This window comes from Onychostruthus taczanowskii, unplaced genomic scaffold (assembly GCF_017590055.1).
Source record: "Onychostruthus taczanowskii isolate IOZ18803 unplaced genomic scaffold, ASM1759005v1 scaffold15, whole genome shotgun sequence".
In the NCBI taxonomy this organism is placed as follows: Eukaryota; Metazoa; Chordata; class Aves; order Passeriformes; family Passeridae; genus Onychostruthus; species Onychostruthus taczanowskii.
In genome coordinates, this window is record NW_024498685.1 from 9399187 (window position 1) to 9424683 (window position 25497).

The 25497-nt window shown below is 38.5% G+C and overlaps 1 protein-coding gene across 6 annotated transcripts in view; it reads left to right on the plus strand.

Annotated features, from left to right (window-relative positions):
• Positions 1-25497, plus strand: part of ERC1 (ELKS/RAB6-interacting/CAST family member 1) — a 270885-nt gene that overhangs the window by 74651 nt on the left and 170737 nt on the right. For 3 of the 6 annotated variants that reach the window (XM_041398556.1, XM_041398557.1, XM_041398560.1), the window contains exons 7-11: positions 518-685; positions 17599-17736; positions 19055-19195; positions 20283-20423; positions 23798-23833. In XM_041398556.1, coding sequence (XP_041254490.1) covers positions 518-685; positions 17599-17736; positions 19055-19195; positions 20283-20423; positions 23798-23833 — 624 coding nt within the window. The remainder of the gene's footprint in view (positions 1-517; positions 686-17598; positions 17737-19054; positions 19196-20282; positions 20424-23797; positions 23834-25497) is intronic. The other 3 variants (XM_041398558.1, XM_041398559.1, XM_041398561.1) reach the window with 1 other exon arrangement.

Sequence of the window (25497 nt, forward strand, 5' to 3'; positions counted from 1 at the left end):
TTCCAGTTGTGATATGCAGTGGCTACAAAGAGTTCTGCTTTCATTACTTTCAGGCTCAGCTACTACTGTGATCAAAACCCAGAATATAAAGTGACTGTCTGGTACAAGGAGTCAATGTTCTCTGATTATTAGTAAGGTTTCAAATAAAGGGGTCAGTTTCTTTGCATGCAAGTGAACTTCTCCACAACACATTGTGTTGGCTTCTGCTTTGAGGAAAAAATTTTAGTATTGTGGGATACAAGCCTGAGTTATATGAGAAGTATGATTTGAGATTTTCCAAGAAGGTGCATTTTTCACATATTGTTGGGAATAACACAGTTGATTATTTTCAGTATTTAGTCTTCTATCACTTATGATAACTGTTTTATCCCAATCTTTTGTATGTTGAATTCTTAAAGAAAGGGGTGTTCAATTTCTGAATCTATTTGTAATATTTCCCCTGTGAAAGTGTAGTTTAACTTCCCTGAAGTTTCTCTCCTTGTGCTAGACAAAGTTTGTTCTGCATTTCTGAATCCAGGTGGATGCGCTGCGGTTGCGTCTGGAAGAGAAGGAGACCATGCTGAACAAGAAGACAAAGCAGATCCAGGAGATGGCAGAGGAGAAGGGGACTCAAGCAGGAGAGATCCATGACCTCAAGGACATGCTGGAGGTGAAGGAACGCAAAGTTAATGTTCTTCAGAAGAAGGTAAGATTGGAGAGCTCCAAGTCAGATAAACTCCTCTGATGCATCTCAATTTCCAAGGCTGTCAAGAAGTCTGAATGAGAATGTACATTCTGGAGATTAATGTTTTAGTCCATTAATGTAGTGTGAATAAGATGAAGGATGAATTTATTTGAATTTTGACAAAAAATTGGAATTCAGAACAGAGGTTATTGCCTTGCTGTGGTGGCACGTGCTGCTTCTGCTTCCTTTTTAATATTACCAGTGCCTGAGGCATTTTTATAAGGACACATCATCTGAAAAATCAGTTCTTTCCCACCCACCTTACCAAAGCCACGCTGGTTTGAAGCACAGGCCACTGGCTGATCATGACTTCAGTATGTGACTGAATGAATGAGGGGTTGTATCAGTAGAAACAATTAGGGTGATTATTCTGTAACTGACTTGGAAAGTTTGTGAAGAATTTTGTGTAACTTTTGTTAGAAATGTTGTATTATCGTGCTTAATATTTTTTGGGAAGTGCTAGAATAGGATAATCAGACTATCCTTCATATCTTTTTAGGTAAGAAAATGTAGACCTTATCAGTGAGCTGGGCAAGGTCTGGGTAAAAAAAAAACCATGTAGACAGTGTCAGACAAATTAGAGGGGCGTCCCAAAGGGCATTGAGCCTTAGGGCCAGGGATGTCATTATGGCTGATTGGTGGCAAATTGCACCCACAGTATATCCCAGTTTGCCTCTACACAGGGTAAAAAGAGCAAAATGCATGTACTGCAATAAATTTTAATTTGAAGAATTTTTTTCTCTGTATCTCTAGAGAAACTGTTCTTGGAGCTCTTACTCAGTGTATTAGGCTTGAGGATGTGGGGTTTTTTGTTCTGTTTTTTTTCCCCCTAGACCTTTAAACAATTCTGCAGAATTCTTGTGATATTAATAGTTTAGAATATTGATTAATTTTTGACGCCTGGCCAATGCCTTTTCTTCTTGTCTATAACCATAAATCATAAGGGTTTAGGTCATGTTCAGTTCTGTTACAGCAAATGTCATGAAGGAATGGAAGTTCATGGACTTCAGCCATAAATAAGTAATTAATAATTCTAGAGCAGAGCCCTAATTCCCAGTCTTCACGGTCTCTTTATTTTTTTTTTTTTGACTGATCATCTTTTTAGAAACGCAGATTTCTGATTTTTGTGCTGTGCTTTTTCTTGTTTTACAAAATGGGTTGTGCACCCTCCAGACACAGATTGAGATCCCAGCTGAATGTGTAACCAAGGGGTGGGGAGTCTGACATTTGCGTAAATGTTAAATGTCACTGAGGTTGTTTCATTTCCATTCACTCTTACACTGCTTTTTCACACGGTTTCTTGCTCTACTTGACACTTAAGAATGATCTTTCATTAGATCATTTATAGGCAGCTCTAAAGGTCCTTTTTTTTAGTACTTGTTTTTTTTGGGACCACTGTAATCCATATGGAGACAGTTTCATTTTGTGTCTTCATGCATCTGACCTGTTTTTTTCAGGACTGTTCCCTGCTACTTTCAAGTGAAAGTACCTGGTCTTTCAGGTTGGAAAGAAAAGACCCAGGCTTTTAAGAGTGAAAGCTTTGAGGTCCTGTTCTCTTGGATAGCTCCACTGAGGATAACACTGCCGTAATAAACTGTAATTTATGGTGTTCTGTAAACTTCTCTCTGAGCTTCTTAAACAAGAAGAAAACAAAACCCACTGAAACAAAGCACCATAAAATGGACTTATTTAATGATCATCCAGGTCCAGTTCTCCCTGCCATGGTCAGGGATGCCTTCCACTAGACTAGGGTCCTCCAAGCCCTGTCCAACCAAGCATTGAATGCTTCCAGGGATGGAGCATCCTCAGCTTCTCTTTTTATGTATTATAAAATACATAAACCTATCTGTAGGAAAATGTCTATTTCCTGCTGCTAACTAGAATCTCATGCAGAGATTTGAATTTGCTTTAGCCTTGAAGTTGCTGGAGGCATTTTCTTTAACATCAGCAGTTAAATTGTGAGAGTTGTCAATTCAAAGATTTTTTTTTTCTGTTTCTGTAACTAGCTGACCTAAAATATTCTTGTGGATAATCCAGGTGACAATTCTTTTATCTGAGCAGGCATTTTCTTTAACATCAGCAGTTACATTGTGAGAGTTGTAAATTCAAAGATTTTTTTCTGTTTCTGTAACTAGCTAACCTAGAATATTCTTGTGGATAATCCAGGTGACAATTCTTTTATCTGAGGCATATGGTGCAATATGGAATTCCTTTGTGGTTTTTTTTGTATGGCCTGGGGTAAATAACTGGAATTTCAGGTCTTTGAAGTTTAAGAATTGATGTCTTTAACTCCAATTTTTAGTTACTTGTCCAGACCTGGAATTGAAGACTAGGTGTGAGATTTTCTGTAGATATGGCTTTGCATTTTCTTGTTCTCCTTAACATTTTTCCACAGAAAAGCAGGGCTTGAGAAAATACCTAAGGAAGGACTTGTCTGATTTTTTAATATATATGATTGTGGAAGTTATGAGAATTTGCATAAAATCTGTTTCAGGTGCTAGGGAAAAATTACGAGGCCTCATTTTTATCTGGTATATATGGCTGTTCTTTTTTGACTGCACAGATAGCTGTTTCTGCCCTCTGCCTGGAAACTCAGAAGCCTGTAATGCCTCTCATATAAATATTTTTCTTTTAATCCTTGTAAACTGTGATTTGGTTTTCTTGGTTTTGCTTTTCTAGAGTGCATCTTATTTAAGTGCTCATATTGTTTTCTGCTTTATCCAAGTGCTATCTTTCACATCTTCCAGGACAGAATTCATTGCCATTAAAAAAAAAAACAAAAAAAAAAGGCAATCTTTTAACTTTTACCTCCATACACAATAGTCTTTTTATTCCTCTATCTGGTTACAAACTGGTATGTTCAGACAGATCAGGTTTTAGTCTTAGATTCTAGTTGAAGATCTGAAGGTCTAGTTTGAAGTATCTTCAGATGTCCTAGATATTATAGATAGCAGTTTGTCTGGGCTTTTCTCTTGCTGGCTTAGTTATCTGATACTAAATGTTTGTTTTAAGTTTATTGACATGGTTTAAATGGTACTCAGGCATTTTAACTGAATACAGTGGAAGATCATGAAGGGCACGTGGTACAAAAATGCTTTTCTTGTACAGTGTTAATTAGTATTTTTTATGGAAATAATATGTATTTGGAAGCAGCAGTTATGAGAAGGAACAGAGTAAAGATGTGGCATCTTGTTGAAGGAATTTAACCAAATCAAGAATTGGATTAGTAGATCATTGAATCAGTTTTTACCAAGTACTGTTCCCTCAGCATGTACTCAGACATTTTTGGAGTTAGGTATTTCTGAAGTTAGATATCTTTGAAATTGTATTCTAATCAACTAACTTTTGCACACTAATATTTTTTAATGCTAGGTACAAAGAAAATTTGGAGCAAAAGCTAAAGTGGTAAAGATCTGACAATAAAAGATTTTATTAAAAATTATTTATTGGCATAACTTGGCCATTTAAGAAGAGCTTTTGAAATTTAGAGATTGCCTGTACCAGAATGTAGCTGTAGTTGAATGGGTATTTGGACCTCACGGGTTTTTTTTATTTTCTGTGACTGTTTTAGATGTGCAATCACCTTTTCTGGTGACACTGATCAGGAATTGTTTGGTGTGGTACCCAAAACTCTGCTATCCTAAATTGTTGCTGTTGAAACAAAAAAATTTTTAAATGCACCTTTTTCTTTGGATCTCTGTTTTGATTGATTGACACAGACCAGCTCATGCTTTGCTTTATGAACCATTATTTTTGTTGTATTGGTTAAAGCTGGTGAGCTATAAAGTATATTTTTTAGTCATCCTAAAAGCAAGGTGAAGAAAGTAATGAAAGTTTACTGGCTGATCAGAGATCAGTTAAAAGATACAGAAGAAGATTATGAACAGCAAAGACCTGAAAAATTAACATGACAATTGGCATCATCACTGATACCCAGTAGGCACCAAAATACATTTTCTGGGTTGCTGAGGAAACCACATGCTTCACATTTTGAATCCTGGAGTCTTTCCAGTTTTAAGCTCATACAGTGATGCTGCTTAGTAGTACCTTTATTTTAGACAAAAGAAGTAGGGCATATGCTAGAAATTTGGAAACATTGGCTTTATGTCTGAAAATTTAATGCAAAAACTCAGTTTTATAGATCTTTGAGATGATTTTTTTCTCATTTCATTTAAAATAGATCTTGCATAAAATCTCATTTTAAGTTGTTACAGCTCAAGGGCAGGGGAGAGCATCTTTGAAAATAAAATAGGGACCATGCTGGGCAAATTTGAAATCTGAACCTGAAAAACATTAAATGGTGCTTCATTACTCTTTTTGCTGTATCTGTCTATCTGTGCTGGTAAACAAGGATGAAAAGAAATGAGGGGAAAAAAATCAATACTTGGCAATCAAAGCATTTTAGGGAAATGGCATTTGGGACAAAAGATAAGTAATAATACACTGAAAGAAAAAAAAAGCCAACAGGGAATCAATCACCTCTTGCTTTGGAGGTAGGTCATGTTTTGTCTTGGGGAGGGGGGTTAACACTCCCTTTTTTGTGCAATGCAGCTGCAGGCAAATAAAATGCAAGTTTTAGTGTCTGAACATAGCAGTGTTCTTGGCAGCTTCCCATGCTCTGTGTGATAATTGACCTGTGAGAAAGGAAGAACACAGATTTATTTTTTTCTTCAGTGGCTGTGCTGACTTGTTTAGCTAGAATTTGGGAATGTTTCAAATACTCCTGCACTTTTAAATAAGAAGCATTGCCTTTCTCCACAGGAGGTTAATGTCCTCTGCTTTCCAGGAAACTTAAAAATCAGAATAAATATCTTATGCTTAATGATCAGAAATACTGTGTGGCAGGAGAGAGGGGCAGCAAGCAAAATGTGTAACTCAGTTGTTTAAAATCAGTGGTGCTCATAGTTGGTTTAGTATTCCTAACTTTGAAGTGCAGTGTTTGTACTTTAAAGTTTATTTTCTTTCTATTCCCTCATCTCTGAAGTAGGTTTACCTACTCAGATAGCTCCTCTCCCACAACCCTGAGGAGATGAGAGAGCTCAGAGAAGGAACTGCATTTTCAAAGATCTAATTCAGCTGATGGTAGTTTCATCCAAGGTGTGACCTTGAACTTGCCTACCAAGCTAATGAATATCTGGTTTTCTAAGAATTCATAAAATTCAGGCTGGACTTTGAGACATGCCTTTGAGCTCTCTCAACGATGGCATTTAGTGCTTAAAAGTCCCACAGTGTCCACACTGTAGGCAGTGGCTTGGTCATTCTTGCAGTGTCTGAGTCTCTATTTGTGGGAACTTTACAGAGAATAACTCAGCAGCAAAGGGCCAAGACTGGCCCAGCAAAGATGGGCTGCATGTTCTGTTACAAAGTGGGTGTGCATGTGCCTCCTCTTTCAGACTGGATGGGTTTTTGCCTCTCTAACACTTCTGTGGGCAAACTTACCCTCTGCTTTTAACGTGCTGGAATCATGGGCATTTAAGGAGGAGTAGCACACAGGCTCAGCTCATCAGCCCAGATTCTGCAGGGAGGGCAAGGTGCATGTGCTGCACTTTCTTCTTCAGGAACTTGGGGGGCTTATCCAGCCCTGTCACCACTGAGAAAGAAGTTACACAGATGGACTCACAGTTTGTAGGAGAAGTGTGTTTTATACAAAAAATTCTCTTTTATAGACAGATTCGACACATTCTACTTGATTGCTTAACTAACAAAAGCATCTTTCCTACAAACAACAGAAAGAACAGAGTAAGAAAACACTTCTTGCAGGTTGTTTATACTAACAAGTTATTATTGTTTCTGCAACTCCTTAAAAATTCTTACAAGTCTACTGTGAGAAAAGGAAAACCTGTTTTTTCACTCTCTGACCAGGCTGTTGTATCCACACTTATCCTCTGCTTTTAACCTGCTTGAATCATGGTCATTTAAGGAGGAGTAGCACACAGGCTCAGCTCATCAGCCCAGATTCTGCAGGGAGGGCAAGGTGCATGTGCTGCACTTTCTGCTCAGCTGGAGTTGATGAAATAGTTCCTGTTTCTTCAGGAACTCAGGGGCTTATCCAGCCCAATTACAAGAGTATTTCTTTTAGTCTCTGTCAGAGCTGTACTTGTGCTCTTTTACTCCAGGTCTCAGGTCATGCCACTGAACTGGCTGTAAACCCAGTTCAGAGATTTCAAATGCCACAAGAAAGACCAAACATCCCCACAGGGCTTGTGTCAGCTTCTTTGTTAAATCTGACAGACGTGACCTCAAAGATGTGTCCTGGAGGGCCGTGGGGAACTTGTGTCTCTGTGTCCCTGAAGGGATATCAGACCTCTTCTGCTGCTGCTTTTTCTTTCATTCAGAGCTTCCTGTTGCAGGCTTGCTGACAACCACTGGACAAGACAAAATTGAAATTTGTGCTTTTTAGAAATTTCTGAAAGCTATTCTGGCTTATTGGTTACCCTTTGTGTCCAAGATGCTACAGTGACCTTCTCTTTTCACCCATATACTTTTAGAATTTGTTTTACCATGGGGGGTGGGATTTTTATTGACATTCATAATGTCAATAGTATTATCTTCAGTGAGAAGAATTAGACAGGCTTTTAATCCCTCATCTGTCTCAAAATACTACTTGTGGTAATAATGAAAGTGCCAAAGAAGACTGAAGAGGCTTCACTATGTAAGTTCAAATTCAGCATAATTTTCCTGTGAGATTTTTTTTTTCATTCCTGACATCCAGGTAGAATAATTGTTTAATTTCCAAATGAAAAATTAGGACACAACACAGAATTTATTTTCATTTTACAGTGACCACTTTCAGAGTAGGATTCTTACCCTTCCATTTTGACTTTCCAGTTCTCTGGCAGTCCATTAAGACCTTTCAGAGTAATTGCAGCCCAGCTCAGGTGACACAGTTGGTAGTGTTGGTTTGTTTTCTTCCATTAATGTACAACTAATAAGATGATATCAGGGCAGGAGAATAGCACAGTTTCTTCATATCACTTTTAAACTCCTTGCTAGTTCAGTTTTAAAGATGGCTTATTAGCATACAGAGTTTGTTACAGCAGCTTCAGGAGCATCCCAAAGATTTGGTATCTTTGATTCCTTTGTGCCATTTCATAACATACATTTTTCTCATTGCAATATGGGTCCTAAAAGGTCCACAAGCTTAGCTTGAGAGAGCATTTTCCATGGCAGAGAGTCCATAGTTTGCAGGTGCTGGTAGAGGTATCAGTGTGTTCTCCAGGGACTTACCCAAGGAATATACTATTTATGATATTACAGTAATTTTTAGTGCACAGTTACATCTGCTACCGCAGCATCTATGGCAGACAAACCTACTGGACTCAAAATAAGGTTTTGTGCCTGCCTATGTTACAATTTAGAACTTTTAAGTGGAAAATGTGCTTCTTTATTTTTATAGTACTTTCTTTCGAGCATTTTGTGGTGCCACAGTAAAAATAAAAATGTCTGGATTATATGTACCTATGTTCCCAGTTGTATGCTAATATTCTTTCAAAAAATCAAATGTTGCTCTGTGTGAAAGATAGCAAGTCAGTTTCTTATTTTGAGAACTAATGTAAGGAATACTCTCTCCATTTATATTGATGTTATTAAAGAATCTTGCCTGTTGACTTAGTAACTAAAGTGCTTGATTGTTTTGGGTTTTTTTCTGAAGTAACCCTTTTAGATAAGTGGGCTCACACAAAGAAAGCAAGCAGGGCTGTGAGGTTAATGAGGTTGGTTAATGAGGTAGCAGCCAGGTGAGGAGGAAGGGTTTTAAACTGATGCACAGTGCTCTAACAGTGTCACACAAGATGGATAGCAACAGCTCAGTTACAAGAAAACTCAACTGCAGTTTCTGGTATTATCTGAAGCCACAACTCAGCAAATTTGGCAAATGTGTCAGATATATGGAAGGAACTTTTCCAGTATCCCTCAAAGAGGACAAGTCCTTCTTGGGCCTAGAGATAACCTCTTGATTGGCAAGACAGGACATTACTCATAGGTAATTCTGGTTTCTTGAAGGGATCTGGGAGGACAGCCAACTCTGGGGCCCCTTGCCTTCATTTTGAATTAAACGTGTAGTTTTTCTGGCAAGATAAAGCTAATAAGCTTTGTTGGTGTATTCACTGTCATGCAAGGCAAACACAAACTTCCCCATGATTGAAGAGGCAGGAAAAGCAAGGGCATGTGCCATTTTTTTGAGGTTGCTTACATCAGTCTTCCTCACATGGCTTTTCATTGCTCTCTGGGTTGCGAGGCTTCACAATTTCCAGCGCTTTGGTCACCAGGCAGTTTCTGCCCCTGGGAGTTTTGTCTGAGCTGTGTCTGGAACAGACATTAGTGATTGTGTTAGTCAGCTTAGGGATCTTCACTAGAGCAGGGAAGGAGTAAGTTTTCAGTTTAAGTCAGTATTGAATTACTGGATTCAGGAGTCAATTTTGAACCCACAATGCTAAACAGTCTTCAAAGCTGGGTCTCTCCACAAATTTGTACATTTTTTTAGGACTGTCCTGAGGCACAAGTATGTTAACAGCTTTCAAATCTGTGATTTTGCCCAAAGGGTAAGAAAACTGGTCAGCATGGAGTAGTGTCAGCAGAGAAACTAAGGTCCCTCTGTCTCAGGACAGCATGCATTTGCTCCTTAGGATGCTCCTCTGCATGATGAAGAGGTTCCAGCAAATGATGGTACTAATTTAGTACATTAGGTTTTCTAAATTTTTAGGGGTTTATGAGTGTGGAGCACTAACTATTGTGAGAGATTGATATTTAGTCACCTATCATTGTGTTCTGAAGTAGTTCTGTAAGAGCAGTGGTAGCTAAATACTGAAAAATACCCACAAACACACACTCACATTTAGTATTTACAGTATGACTTCCTAATCCCTTGCTATTCATCAGTCCATATCCTTTCCAGGAGAGTGAAGCAGGACAATCACAGCTGACTGGCCACGCTGTACACTGGGATTAGAAGCATCCCTCCTTTCTGGAGGCCTTCCCTCAGGGTAGAGGACAGTTTTACCCTACAGTGTGTCTTTGATCATAATAAATCAGTGATTTGGGCAAAGTAATTCAGTGGCTGAATTGTAATTTAATTTAAACTCTTTGTTCAACTTGTACAGCCTTCTGCTTGAGCGAGCCTAAATGATAATATAAATGGAGTTCAGTTTGCTGTGAGGATTTCCTTTATAATCAGCATTAAATCCCATGTTCCCAACCTATCCATTGCTCTGCCTCAGTGGTTGGTCTTTTCTGCTCCCTGATTTCCATTCTTGGCTCTCAGTGCTCTGAGGAGTTCAGCCTTTCCTCTCTTTGTGTCTTTTCTTGACCTTTTTTTCTGCTGTGAGTGTGATATGTAGCACTGGACTGTGTGTCTCTGACCAGGAGCTATCAGTATTGCAGTATCCTAATTCTGTGCAGAGCTGAAACCAAAATCTCAAGCAAGTCAGGAAAACATCTTCAGATTGCTGAGTAACAGAGATCAAGTTGCCACAGGATGGGGACTGTTTGTTTCACAGTAATTATCAATGAAATATGGCACATGGTTTATCCAAGTAGAGAAGTTTAATTGTTAGTGTAAAAACTTTTTCACTTTACACTTTTAAAATGTTACTTTAAGTAACCTTGTGACCTTGAGATGTTCTAAAAGTAATGTCACAACTTGTTTGTTTTATTCTGGGTCTTATAAAACACAATATCAGATCTAACTTAACAATTACTAGGTTCAATTTTTCCCCTTGTTTTATCAGCCTTGCACAATAAATTCCTTTTGATTTTTCTTTTTTTGAACATTTGGGATCCATCAATATGAAATTATTCCAATTTGTAGTATTTATATTTTTTCTGTAATGAGCTTTCCTAAGTCAAATCTGTGCACATTTTTGTCAAAGCCTATTCAGAGACTTGGAACAGGAGTGAGTAAATGTCCCCAGAATAGCTGGGTTTTTAATCCTTTTGTGTTTGGTAGGTCGTAGGAGTAAAACTTTGGAAAACACAGCCTTAGAGATTGCTTCATAATGTAAGGACAGCTGAAAGGAGAATTAGCATGATGTTATTCTGTGTGATTAGGCCAGGATTTTGACAAAATTGATGTTATTCGTAATTAGATTGGGAAATTAATTACCAGGTAATTTCAATTATGGTTCTCAGGATAATGCCATTTTAATAAACATGAAATAAATGAGTAATATCTAAATTTCATTGAAGAGGAGCAGCAGAGTTTAAACTGTTTTGTTTTGGTACTTAGGATAGCAGTGTTTTGTTTTGAATTACTTGTGGGAATGAAAGTATTGGACTCAAGTTGGAACCAACAAATTGTCTTGATGAACAACTGAGGCTGAAATCTTGGTGGTGGATAATGGCTGCAGTCTCTTACCTGATGAATACCAACAAAAGGGATCACGCAGAGGAGCCCTAAGATAAACAAATGATAGAGAATTTTTAATTTCCAAATCAAATCTCTTATGACCACGTTTTATACTTCTGTTATTTGATTGCATTTTACATAAAGTTCATTCATAGTAATATCTGTATGCCCTGAGACACAGGCAGTGCCAGTGGGCTGGAAAGAGTTGCTTTCCCTCTCAGCTCAAACCCCTGCCTCGTACTGACCAGAGTCCATGGCAGGATTTTGATTCAAACACTCTGCTTTTAACTGGGTCAGGCTATTGATATTATTGAACCTCCTCAGAATGATGCAATTCCACAGCTAAATTTAACTGGTTTACAGCTGTCTGAGGATGTGAGTCATTGCTAATGCATAATATTTCCTAGGCGGTGCTTTGGAACTGAGACAGTGCTTTAGAACAACATGCATTGGCTCCCCTGAAAATGTGAATTTCAGTACATTTAACAGCTCAAAAATCAGTTTTAACTCTTGGGATCCAATTTTTTTTCCCCTGATTTGAATTGTGCTGGAGTATCTTTAGGAGCTTGTAAGAAAAACTCCTCTCAGTACCAGTTTTCAGAAAAAGCAAACTTTAGTGACAGGACTGTGTTAGGTTTGAAGGAAATTCAAGCTATTTATTAGCAGAAGAGAAGGTTTGCAAACAAGGTAGTAACATTCTGAGAATATAATTTGAAAGATCTGCTTTAAATACTGCTTGTTACAGGGAATGTGACAGTAGAGAAAAAACCTTGCTATTTAGAAGATACTAGAATTACAGTTCACTTTATGCTGTCTATTCTTAGTTCTGCTTTGCAGTGATCTGTCAGCAAAGTGATGCTACCAGAGGTTGGCTGGGTATGCAGAAGAAGGGAGGACAAAGGAAAACAAATAGAAATAGAGATTATTTACATAAACATAGATGAACTGTTTTTCTGGCTGGTATAAATATACTTACAAAGCACCCTTGTGTGAAAAGGCAATGGAAAGAGAATGGTCTGTTGGATCATTTTCAGTTCTTTGTTGCTCTTTTACTGGAGGTGCAAAAAGATTAACTGTCTGTACAAGTTAATATTTCTTGAATCAGCACTTCTTCCTGTGCACCATTCTTTTCTCAAGTCAACCTGATTGCAAGCTTAGGTCAAGAATAAGGCATTAATTTCATGCAGTGTCCTTCCTAGTGAATTCCTAGATTTTATTTTTCTCTGCCTGCAAGTTACTTCCTTTTGAAGCAGTAGCAAGGTGTCTGTTTGTGAACCATTTATTTTTTTGACAATTAAGGATTTACTTTTAAGTAGAAATCACAAAACTAAATTATTTATCCCTTCTAAGCTGCATAGCAATGAAATATTTTATTTGTAAAGCTAAACTCTATAGAGCTTCATGCTAATTTCAGATGACTTTTTGCAGATTGGAGATCACAAGAGTTACTAAGAATGGGAAAAGCAAGTAACTTTGGTGTGTTTTGTTTTTTGTTTTTTTTTTTTAATTGGGACCTATTTCAAATTTTAACTGGACCCTGTGTAGCAGTTCATATGTGTGATTGTGTAAGGTGCACCAGCCACTTAAAATTCACTTTTAGTCCTGTCCTCCTCTATGCTGTCATCACCCTTTCTAGCCTGGTTATTTTTCTTAAGGTAACTCTGTGTTCCTTTGTTAGCCCAAGGCTCCCTGTATCAGTTTGAGGTGTTAGAAAATCCCACCATTTTAAAGTCAGCATCATCAGGACATTTCCAAAGTACGCAATATTCCAGTGTGATGCTGCAAAGGCAGTAATGTTCCAGGTAAGCACTGAAGTAGAGGAGCAGTAAAAAGAAAAGTTTATTGGGAAGCAAAATAAAAATTATTCCAATGTTCCCTGGAATGGCTTTTAGTATGATGGTTCAAGAACAAGAACCTCTTAATATAACTTGACAACATGTGATCATATTCTCATATTAATTGGTTGGATCTAAAAGTAAAAAAAACCAAAAACTTACTGAGTGCAGCTGAACTTTGGAAGAAACTCTGATTTCCATTTCCCAAAATCTTACTGAAAAAAAGGGAAATTGTTTGATCTGTCCTGAACTTCAAAATAACTTAAAAATCTCACCCTTGCAAGAAGACATGCTTTGCCTAAAGCTTCACATTGTTGGTAGTCTTGGGAATTTAACCTTTAAAATTAATAGCAGAACATTACTTTCAGTGTAATGATTCAATACAGTGCTATGAGCATTCACTCATGTGACAGACCTTGCTTCTCACACTCACAGAATCTGTTATTGCTAAATTAAATATGCACTTCTGCAATTCATGCAGGACTGTTCTAGTGGTACTTTTGCAGGATTTGCAATAGGAGGACAGTTATAATGGTGAGGTTTTCAGTGTCACATGGACAAAACTGGAGCTTAATCTTAGAAAACTCCCCAGTAATATCTGCTTATATACTTCCATTATGTTCTCCAAAACATGACTTTCAGAAATACGGTAATATTTTTAAATCCAGGAGTACAGATTTCTTGAACAGCCTCTGAGTACTGAAGGTGATCTCTCACTAACCTCTTTCCCTTTTCCCTACAGCAGTATTTTTAAAAATATTTTTATGCAGTCATGTCTGTTTTAACTGTTATGTTGTCATTTTGATTTTGATGTGAGCCCATCTTTTTCAGCTTCTCAAATACTATGGGACTCCAGCAATTCAAGTATGACTGTAGCTCTCAAAATTTTATTATTATATTAGTAATTTTACATTAAAGGGAGTGGCTTGTCTCGGCCTAGACAGAGCTGTAGCTGTTCTATCATCATGTGCCTGCTTACTCACCCACTCTCCCTTCCAAAAATGCATCTTTCGTCCCCGTGTTAATATTCCTGATGTGAAAGAAACATTTCTGCCTGTGGTTGGTGATAATCCATCATCTCCTTGTGGTCATTTACCCTGGAGCTGGGGAGACCAATAGTGCCTTTACGAAACCAAGGAAGAACTGTTTGGAAAAGTAACAGCTTATGTGAAGTTGTTATTTGTTTGGATGGCTGTGCCACAGGAATGGAACAGAAACCTTCTGAAACCCCTCTGATTATTGAGATCCTATTTACATTGCTGCTCCCCCCAGGGGAAAGCTGGGATCAAAAAAGGGGAGCAGAGCTCTGAGATGCTCCTCTGCACATCTGCTCCTGTGCTACACTGAAGGAATGCTATCAAGTGTTGATTGTGGAAGAGGTTTAATGACCAGTTCACAAACCCACTTCATTTATTCAGAAGTCACTGATAGAATAGAAATTGTTTTTGAAGTGTTCAATTTCCTCATGCCCCAGGGCACGGCGAGAGGGTGGACTCTGTCTCTGTGGAAGAATTCCTTGGCTGAAGCATGATCACAGTATCTAGTAACCTCTAACTAGAGAAATCTGGGAATCTAGTGGCCTTGATGGATATTTAACTAGATGTGTTTCCTTTGAATCCCTGGGCTGTTTTTGATTTACATTTGCGTGGGCTTTTCTCTGAGTCTGTATTTGCAAGAAGTAGAATGCTCCCTTGCCTTTGGAGCAGAATGCCAGAGGAAGCTTCTCTTGCCTCTACTCTGTGCTTCAGGGCTGCAAGGCAAAATAATTAGTTCCACACAACTAAGAATAAATCACCCAAGTTGAAACATGATAGTGCCTGACAACTGGTAATGTTGGAAAAAATATTCCAGTAAATCATTATTGATGGGAAAATCAGCGTGCAGAGCAGATGATGCCAGTGTAGCCTTTTGTAGCTTTAAACTAAGGATAATGTTGCAAACTTAGCCATAGATTGCTGGCTTTACCCTGCAAAATAAGTAAATATGGCAAGAAAAAAATATTGTTAATAATTAAAATCAGTACATACTTTTCATTTTTATTTTTTGGGTTTTTTAGAAATATGGTACAGTAATATATACACATGTATTACTATATATATATATAAAAGGAATATATAAGGGATATATGTTCCTTAGGTTTTTGGAACATTTCTGAGGAGGTTTATCAATCCTTGTGCCTCTCTGTGTTCCACAGGGCTTGGAGATTCCATTAAGATTTATTTCCTCTTTTCTTGGGTAGCAAAAAGACCCTATTCTGGTTACCTGTTCAATTTTCATCAGTTATTTGAGAATTTGTTTAGAATTGGGTTTTTTTTTGGTTTTTTTTTTTTTGTTAGGAATGCATTGTCTGTTCTTTTTTGGAAGGATTCTCAAACTACTTGCAAGGACATAAAAGCAAATTTCTTCGTTAATTAACTATATGGACATAGCAGAGACTATCTGCTTTTTTCTTCAGGTTATATCATTGTGGAGAGCCTATACTTATTATTTGTTCCAGTATTGCAGATTTAGGAGAAAAATTTAATGAAGGCAGTTTATTGCTGAGTGTGATTTCATGGGGAAATTTTGCACCTGTTATTACAGAAATATTTCAGTTTTGACCCATAATGCCAGTTGCAGTTTTCTGTAGTATAAGGGCCAGGTCCTTCAGTTACCTGACCCTGCAAAAGGCTCAGCTGGAGCTACAGTGGGCTTTTAGGTAGTGCCTAGATATGACTGGGAATATTTTGGCATACCTGCTATTCCCTCAGTGATAACAAACCCCACCATTCATTGCTTCAGACTGAAAAATTTGCACGTAGACTGAAGGAATAGGCAGGTTCACACTTTATACACATCACATTTTTGGTTTGGGTGTTTAATACCAGAGGGTGCAGCTGCAGTGGGGAGGCGCAGCAGTCACACATAGAGCTGTCATCTCACTCTGGCCACGGAAAACAGTGTAATTGAAACATGAAAATGCACACTGGGCTCGTGCAAATAAATGCTTGTGCAACCTTGGTAAGCACCTTAATACGTGCTGGGGCTGAATTATTTAGCTGCCTGTCGTGTGTGGTTTGCTCCCAGCAGAAAGCCACTCTGCACTATCCCCTCTTCAGCCAGCCAGAGCCTTTGGTGAGTGTTTCTCCTCCAGGAGTAAACAGGAGTCTAAGAATAACTCAGCCTCCTTTGTAGTATATTTTCATGGTTAGCTGTCCAAACAGCCAGGCTGTCTAGACAGCTGATGGCACTGGGAGCTGCTGAAGTCAAAAGCAGCCACCCTTGCCATGCTGCGTGTGGGCACCAGAACCTTCCAGTCAGAGCTGGTGGGGTTCTTCCTGAAGCTCCATGGGCTACAAGTGTGTGCTGACAAGGCATTAAACAACTGATAGGAGTGTATAAAAAAGGCATTTTCAATTCTTATAGTTATTTCTGACTGCCATGATATGTCTCTGGTTATGGTTTTTTGATGGCCTTTAATTTTGTTTTGTAGTGTTGTGCCCAAATTCAGTTTTGAGCATAACTTTGGGGTCTAATACTTTTTTCCTAATAGAAACAAATGATGAAGATAAACCAATCCCCATGTTCTACTGTAATTTCAATACAGATAGCAAAGGTAGTGGTGCATGTCTCACAGAGCCATTTGCTCTCTAATCACAGAAACTGTTTTTCCAGGGTTAAAGAGTAAAACCTGAGGATAGTTGCTGTATTTCTAGTAACCAAGCAGTTGCTAACTGCTGTTCAACAGGTGAAACAAAAGGCTAGTTAATGCTTTAGTTCATCATTATGAGTGATAGCCTTTGGGGTTGTCTGGTTGCAATATTTCTTACAAATGTCTTTGAAAGAGTGTCTTGCTACAAGTGTTTTGAGTTGGGTACCTTACATGCCACGTGTCCTTCATTAGTTTATTATGTGCACTTGCTGATGCAAGAAGAACTTGTCAGAGCAACAGAAGGAGAAAGGAACTGAGAAATCTGTGTACACTTTACTCCTTTGTTGATAAATCTGTTTTTGACATGTTATCATCATGTTAATGTGGCTGTTTCTTTTGATGTGTATGTATGCATAAAAGGGGCTTGGCATTAGTTCTTCTGAGTGTATCAGGAGATACATTCAGAACTCCTAAATATATGAAATTCTGTACCCACAGAAAGCAAGGCTGATACATTTCCCACCCAGGGAGTGGCACTTTGTGATACTCCATCACATAGCAAACCACCATGTAAGATGAACGAGCCACTTGCTAGAGTAGCAAAAAATACAGTTATACCAAAGAAAATACTTAAAATAATACTATAATACTTCCTCCTCAGCAGTCTTTAATTATCAAGTGTTTTTTTTTTTAGTTTGCATATGCAGTAAGGTTTTTGTGAATTTATTTCCTTCCATAATGTGTTTCTTTGTTAATGTGTTGATCATCCTTCTGTGACACAGTGCCCAACATCTTCAGAAATTTGGAATAATAGCTTCTCCTTATGCTGTTCTTGTGAATACTGTTCAGACTTGCTTGCTCTGAATTTATTCCTGATTGTTGGAAAGTTTACTGTTTTCTTGTTATTATTTGATGGGTTTGGTTACATCGCTTGTTGTTTTGAGCTAGGATTATAAGAACTAGGCTTCATTTGCTTTAAGAATAATTTTAATCTTTTAATATACCCTAAGATGATTTCGGATGGTTTCCCTTGCTGTTGTCTTAAAATTGACTTCTTTTGTTCAAGATCGAAAACCTTCAGGAGCAGCTGAGAGACAAGGAGAAGCAGATGAGCAGCTTGAAGGATCGAGTGAAATCCTTGCAGGCTGACACCACCAACACTGACACTGCCTTGACCACGCTGGAAGAAGCGCTGGCAGAAAAAGTGAGTGTGGGAAGCCTGCAGGTCCCTGGGGAGATCCTGTCGCTGCTGCAAAGGCACGGTTCCCGATCCCGATCCTGTGCCTGTTCCCGTTCCTGACCCCCTGCTCGATCCTGATCCAGTTCCTGTGCCCGATCCCATTCCTGATCCCGATCCTGTTCTCCATCCCAATCCTGTTATCGCGTTCCTGATCTCGTTCCTGATCCTGATCACGTTCCCCATCCCAATCCTGATCGCGTTCCCGATCCCAACCCTGTGCCCATTTCCAACCCTGTGCCTGATCCCGTTCCCAATCCCGTGCCCGTGCCCTATCCAGTTCCCGTGCCCGTTCCCGACCCCATGCCCCATCCCGATCCAGTTCCTGTGCCCGTTCCTGATCCTATTCCCTATCCCGTGCCCAATCACGATCCTTGTTCCTGATCCCGAGCCCGATCCCAATACAGTTCCTGTGCGCGTTCCCCATCCCGATCCCATTCCCATTCCCGTTCCCGTTCCCGTGCCGGGTGCGCGTCCAGGGCGGAGCGGCCGCGGCGGGGCCATGCCCCGCTAGGGGGCGCTGCAGGACGCGCCGCTGAGGCGAGCACGGCGGCGTTCCCAGCCTGGGACCGCAGTGATTGTCCTGATAATCTGATTTTTTAATGCTCGATTTTCGGGAGGTAACCGGCTCAGAGACAGACTGTCCCACTCTCTTTTGGTGGCACAGCTTCTTGGGCGAGCTGTATATAGTTTTTTATGATTCCCAGAGGAGCTTCTTTAGTCTATCGGATTCTATGAACTATGGTTAAACTTTACCTGAGGTTGGGGAATTTGCTTGCATCCTTTTAGATTCCAAGATATCCAAAGCTCCACTGATATCTAGTGTACCAAAAAGTTATTTTATTGCCTTTTCTTACTGTATGTACCATTGTCACATAGGCACTACACCCCTTCTTCTCTGAAGAACCACTGATTTAACTGTACATTTTAGAAAAATAAGATTTAAATAAGTCAGGAAGCAATATGTAATACATCTTGGTTTAGATTAATTTTGGTGATCAGAACCAGATGAATTGGGTTGCGCTGTAACAGCACCATGAACGTTGAGAGATCCAGACATTCACAGTATTGAATCCAGTATTCACAGTGCTGATATTTCACAGCAGTGATTCCATAGATTTCTCAAGTTTTCTCTTTCTTGAGGATCTTTACAACTGTAAAGAAAAGAAAATGGCAATACACTCCTTCTTCTCACTTCAAGTGTATCAGAAGTGTTGTGACAGGAAGCCTCAGGAGCTGAATTGACTGAGAGGGGTTTCCCTCACAGAGTGCTTTCTTTTGTCAGGAAAAGACCATTGAGCGTTTAAAGGAGCAGCGTGACAGAGATGAACGAGAAAAACAGGAAGAGATCGACAACTACAAGAAAGACATTAAGGACCTGAAAGAGAGAGTCAGCATTTTACAAGGAGATCTCACAGAGAAAGAGGTTGACCAGCAACACGAATCTATTGTGATAGAATTATTTGTTGTCTCTGTTTGCGTTACATTTGAGTTGAAGAAAACTGTTCCTTTATAGTAATTGTCTTTCAACAAAGCTGATCTGGTAGAGTACATCATTTGAGAATTTGCAGAGCATCATTGTTTCAGAACCACCTTTTCAGGGATAGCAGCCATCCCCTTGTTTGCAGCAGTTAATCTTGTTAGTAGTGACTGACTGCTGGTCAGTGATGGCATTGACTGAGCTGTGCTGATAGACAGCAGAAGGCTGGGAACAAGCTTGTCCCTGTCTCAATGCAGCGAGGAAGGAGCAGAGGCTGATCAAAGCTGTGGGTGCCAAAAGCATGAGGATAATGTGTGTTCTTTTATGCAAACAACACAGCCAGTTCTTTAGACTCTCGAGTATTTTTTTGATTAATTAGGTTGATTGTTGGTAATGAGCCAGTTGGCTAGACAAATTACCTTAATTATATGAGAGAAATATAAATGTTCTCTGTTCCTCTCTTGTGTATTTGCAGTCTTTTTTCAAAACTCAGTCAAAGTAAAACAACACAAAAACATGTACCCAGAAAGTACTAAGATTTTGTCTACATAGAAATCACCATTTGACAGGGGAAAAAAAAACAAAAAAGCAAACATAAAAATAATGTAGAAAGAAAGAAGTTGAGATGTCTATTGTAGTAAGATGGCATGAATCAGTTTCACCCCATGGAAGCTCTGTACAGAAATGCTTTCAACTCTCTCAGTGGCTAAACCTTCCAACCACAAGTGATTTTAAATACAATTTTATTGAAAACCAGTTTTTCTTAAACATGACTGTCACTGGAGCACAAGTTCCAGGTTACAGAATTGTCCATCTTTAAAACCTATTTTGAAATTAATTTAGACAAGGTTTTATTTTGATCCTGAAAGCCTGAATTAATTCAAGCTGTCTTAAGTCAGTGACACGAACAACCTGAAGAATTTTTTTTAAATTAGATCCTGAACATAGTGTGAAGGGATAGGAGGAGGATAAAGACAGAAAAGAAACTAACTATTGCACTTACTTGATAATTATTTCACATCTTTTAATTTAGACATCATTACTGGATCTTAAGGAGCATGCTTCATCATTAGCATCATCAGGACTGAAGAAAGATTCAAGACTCAAGACACTGGAAATTGCATTAGAACAGAAGAAGGAAGAATGTTTGAAGATGGAAACACAATTGAAGAAGGTAATCTTAGTGCATGTTTATATGTGTGCTATAAGCATACAGTTCTAAACACATTGTCCACGTCTACAAAGAAAACTTGGGGTCTTAAGAGCAAATTCTTTGAATTTCTTTTCAGCAAGAACCATGAAGGTGTGTCCATGCAAACCATACTACAAGCTAAGCCTATCAGAAAGTAACTTTCAGACACTTGTGCTAAGTTTTGATTTCACTTACATTCAGTAACAGTGCTGTTGGCTTTTTTGTTTACAGGTACTAAGAGTTAGTCGGCTTCAGTAGAGTTTGTAGAAGCAGTTGTGCCATTAAATTGATGAAACAGCTGAAAAAAAAGCAGCTAAACATTTCAGATACCAATTATCAATGCTTATAGGAGTTAATGTAATAAATTCAGGTGCAGGGTTGGCCCTGCCTGGAGGAAAGCAAAAAACAAATGAAAAGAAGACACTGCCTGTGAAGTGTGTGATTTTTAGTCATTAGTTCAGAGCTGTTTAGAATTCCTGTTGTGTGGGTGCAGGGTGGTGTTACTGCACCTGAGAACAGTGTACATGAAACTCTGTGCATGCATATCTAGACCCATGTTTGTCCTGTTTCATTCTGTCACACAAAATCAGCTGTTACTCAGCACCAGCACACATCAGTGGCAAGAAAAGGCAGCTGTACACAGGTAACTGGTCTCACAGGCTGTTTTCAGTGGGTATTTCAGAAGGCCTGAAGGACCTTTCATTGAATTCTCTGCCATGAATTTCAGGTTCACCTTGTGTTGCTGGTAATGAGTTGACAAATCTATTGTAGCTAAGATTGCCAGAGGTTGTTAGAGCATCTTCTCTTCCAGAGAAACTGGCAATTTTAAATTAAATCATGGTCAGGATGGTTTCAGTTCTACAAGCAAAAAAAAAAAATTGGTAGCCTACCATTACTTATGTGGAGTAACTTCCAGTTACTCAAGAAAATGTAGTTAACATTCACTTGAGTATGTTTTATACCTATAGTAAGTTTACTTAATTCTTTAATAATGTTTTTTTCCCAGCTGTTTTTAATTCTTTAGTGGGTTTTATTGTAGCTTGCACAGAAGCAAAAAAAATTTAAAGGCTTTAGCTTTTTAAATGCATTGCAGATATTTATTGGGGCAGTTTGACATTTTCAAGATGAAATAAGAAATAGTTATGACAGATAATCCAGCTCCATTTTAAAGCTTCTAAAAACTCGTTTTTACACCTCTGCATTATTAACAATTGCAAATATCTGTCATAATTAACCTTAAAACTAATGGCTACATAAGAGCATTCATTTAAAAACTGAATTAGAGGTTCATTCTGTTGAGGTTTATTACATTATCTTAGTGCAGATTTCCATCAGACACATGCAGGAAGGAAGCTCTCATGTAGCTCCTTAAGAGTAAATGTCTAAAAGCTTTTTCTTTTGGGTTCTTCCCTCACAGTTTGAATGGAGATGTGTCTAACATCAGTCTTGCTTCCCTTGCTTCCTATTCCCAGTGAACAGTTGGAGTACTTCCAGTCAAATCTGTTAGCCCTAGAAGTTAAGAAGCTGGCAGAAGAGACTGATCTGGACTACTGTTAAGCCATTAAATAAAAAAGACTTTGGTAGTCCTTGCAAGAAACTCTTGCTAACCTGCAAACAGTGAGCCTCAGAGAAATCATGAACCATGCAACCTTCCCTTTCTTCTGTAAGGGGGATTTAACTTTACACTAAACAAAAATATTAACCAAGCAGAGTGCAAGGCTGCTGAAAGTTGTTGATACTGGTTTTAATTCTGTGTCACTCTCCAGTGTCTCACTTGAAGTATCCACTTCTTGTTGCTGTTCCTCGTTCCACTAATAAGTGTTTTATATTGATCTTTGGCTTAGCAACTGAAACTGCAGTGTTTTTCAAATAATAATACCATGGTTATGCAAATTTGTGTGCTTGATGTTCTAATTATTCCATATTCACTGCTTCTGTGCTCAGTTGTCATCCTGCTGCCAGCAGGAGATGCAGTGGGAGATTCTGAAGGCTGAAAGCAGCTCATAAATCCCTGTTGAGTTTACATGGCCTGGTGTCCTGTCTTCATTTTGGCTCAGATGGAATCATTAGAGGCAAATAACACACAGGAGGTTCTCTCCCTTTTTTTCTGTGAAGTGCTATTATGCTCTGTGGTGGTTTTTCTTTTCTTTAGGAAAATCTTTGTCCAAACTACTATTTTAATGTATTAGTTTTATGGTGAAAAAGTTTCCTTTCTTCAGTTGTTCAGGATACTCTTTTCCCAGCATTTTCTGTCTTATCTTTCCCAGCCAGTATATTTTGTTTCATTTTGTTTTTCTGATCTGGGAGAGACCAACAAATATAAGAAGTTGTTCCAGGAAAGATAAGTGGATTTTTGTCCATCTTCATTTCCAGTGCATAGTTTTTCTCCCTATAGATACACTCCTTATTTTTAGTGAGGAAAAAGAGTCAAAACCATATGTTAATACACTTCCCCTTGCTGCAGTTCTAGGAACTTTTCACCAGAAAAAGTTAGCAGTGATTCCCTGCCAGGAAAATACCTCTACCTCCAACAGCCTTACTCACAGGTTGTTTTTTGTTTGGTGGGGGTTTTTTTGGTTTTTTTGGTTTTTTTTTAATGCTGTGGTGTTCTTTCTTCAAGTTCAGGAGGATAGAATCTTTCAAAAAACAGGGGGAAAAAAGACTTAATGAAGTGTTGATCCAAATTCTGTCTTTCCCAAGAATTAGCCTGGCTAGTCTAATACAGACTCTGCTGCTTTTTATTTTGTGAACACGGATTTTCTCCCACAGCTGAAAATATTACTGATAATATTGGTAGATGAGGCTGGTTTTTGTTCTCAGCTGATAATTTTTTTTTTTTTTTTTTTAAAAGGGACAATAAATGATGTATTCAACATAGAAAGAAGAAGGCTGCCAGGGAACTTAGTATTTCTTGTTACAATAAAAGCAAAAAGGAAAATTGTGTTCAGCATTCAGATAGTGTCAGTTACTGAATTAGTTTTCTAAACCATTCAGTTGTCTTGAAATTGATACAAAGGAAGCACTAGGAGTTAAGGTCCTTCTAAATCTGTGAAACTCATCTGTAAACCCAAACAAAGAACTGCATTAAATATGTGGGGGCTGGACAAATTTCTTAAACTGAAGTATTCAAGATAAAATTTGGAACTTGCATGAGGATAACTCTCCATGTTTCTCATGTTCCAGAAGCTGGTTAGTAATGCATGCTAAAACCACTAATTAAGATTCTGTCGTCTTAGTAAGTTAATGTTGCAGTTATTATTTTAAATTCTTTTCTTGTTGCATCTTTTCTTTTTCTCTCTCACACTGTTCCTATCCCAAATTTTCTCCATCTTTTCCTATCTTCTTTCTCCCTTTAGCACCCTGAGGTTTTATTGACTCATCCATCCAAGCTAGTAAGTTCCGTGGCAATCTGAGAGGCTGTTGCCAGCACATTTGATTTTTTGTGTTGCATGTGTATTCACCTGTGCTTTTAAAGTTGGACCAACACAGAGTGCTATTGGTGAATTCCTTTAGTGTAGTGGGTGTGGACAGTATGGGCACAAACAAAAAGCAGTGGGATGTCTGACCAGTCATGTTCCAAAAAGCTTTCTGAGATGTTTTCACTGTTTGACTGCCTTGGTCTAACTGCATTTTTGTTTGGACAGCTTGATATCGTGTCAGTGTTTTGTTTCCCTTTGCTGCTGGTGCTTGATGTGTCCTGTAGCTTTTCTGTCATCCCCATTGTCTGTGCATTTTCAGAGCAAGAAGGTGGAATTTCCATGCAAATCAAGCTTCTTGCGTGAAAGCGTTCTGTAACACTGGGCACAGCAGCACATCAGAAATAACAACTAAGTTGCAGCAACTGAGAGATTGCTTAAAATCTTGTGTAACCATTCAGCTCGCTGGTACTATGTCAGTTTAATTTTGGATCCTATTTCCAGCCTCCTGTTTGATGTCAAAGAGCACTCCTGTCAAGGAGTGTTTGTGTAATAATATCTTGACACTGTAAATGACGTAATCCAAGGTGGTTTTCATCAGAGATTTCTTCTGTGGCTCTGTGCATAAAAAATGGTGTTACAGAACTTTAAGGAGTCTGATACCTGTGTTACACTTGGCAATGTTCAGGGTAAATGGAGTTGTCTATCCTGACAGTCATTGTCTGAGGGTCAGAGAATTGCTGGGGCTTGCAATTGTTCCATTTTTGTGACATCCCATATCAGAAATCCTTTAAACCTGGCTAAATAATGTCGATAAGGAGCTGAGAAAATGAGATATAATACAAAAAGATTGTACTTGGTACAAACAGGCAGAAGAATTTCTGTCAGGAGAGCATGTTCTCTACAAAATCTTTAATAGCATGCAAACTTTTTGAGACTCATTATTCTGAAATCAGAACATAAAAGATATTGTAGCAAACTGTATTTTATTCTCCAGTATGATACAGCAAACACACAGGATAAGGTACAAGAGGCTTTGTGAAGGCCAGGTTGGATGGCATTTTGAGCAGCCTGGTTTAGTGGAAAGTGTCCCTGCCCACAGCAGGAGATGATCTTTAGGGACCCTTCCAAACAAAACCATCCTGTGCTTCTTTGGTGTCTTTTAATGTTCCATTCTGATGATGGTGTGTGATGATCTCAGCATCATCTCATGTAGTGGAAAGTTGGAGAGGTTTTCTCCCTGATATTCTTACAGCTAAAAAAAAAAATTAACTTTACCCACTCTACCCCTCCCAGAAAAACTTGTGAAGATAGCACTCATTTTGAAAAACTAAATATTCAAAATTTATGAAATGGCTAGTGTCACACTGTGTGGTCTTACTTCTTGTGAGGTAATTTATATGGCATTTCATAACTAAATGATTGTCTGCTAGAGTCTTGCTGTTTTCAATATTGCGTGACAAATGCTCCAAGAGTGAGCCAGATATACATGAGAGATGATAAGCATCTAGAGAAATAAGATGGTAAAATACTTTTTTAATAGTAGGAAAGCATTGAGTGAATAAGTCAGGATATATTTCCATTTTGCTTTTTCCCCTGCACAACAGGTTTAATAATGCATCCTCATTTCCCACTGGTGG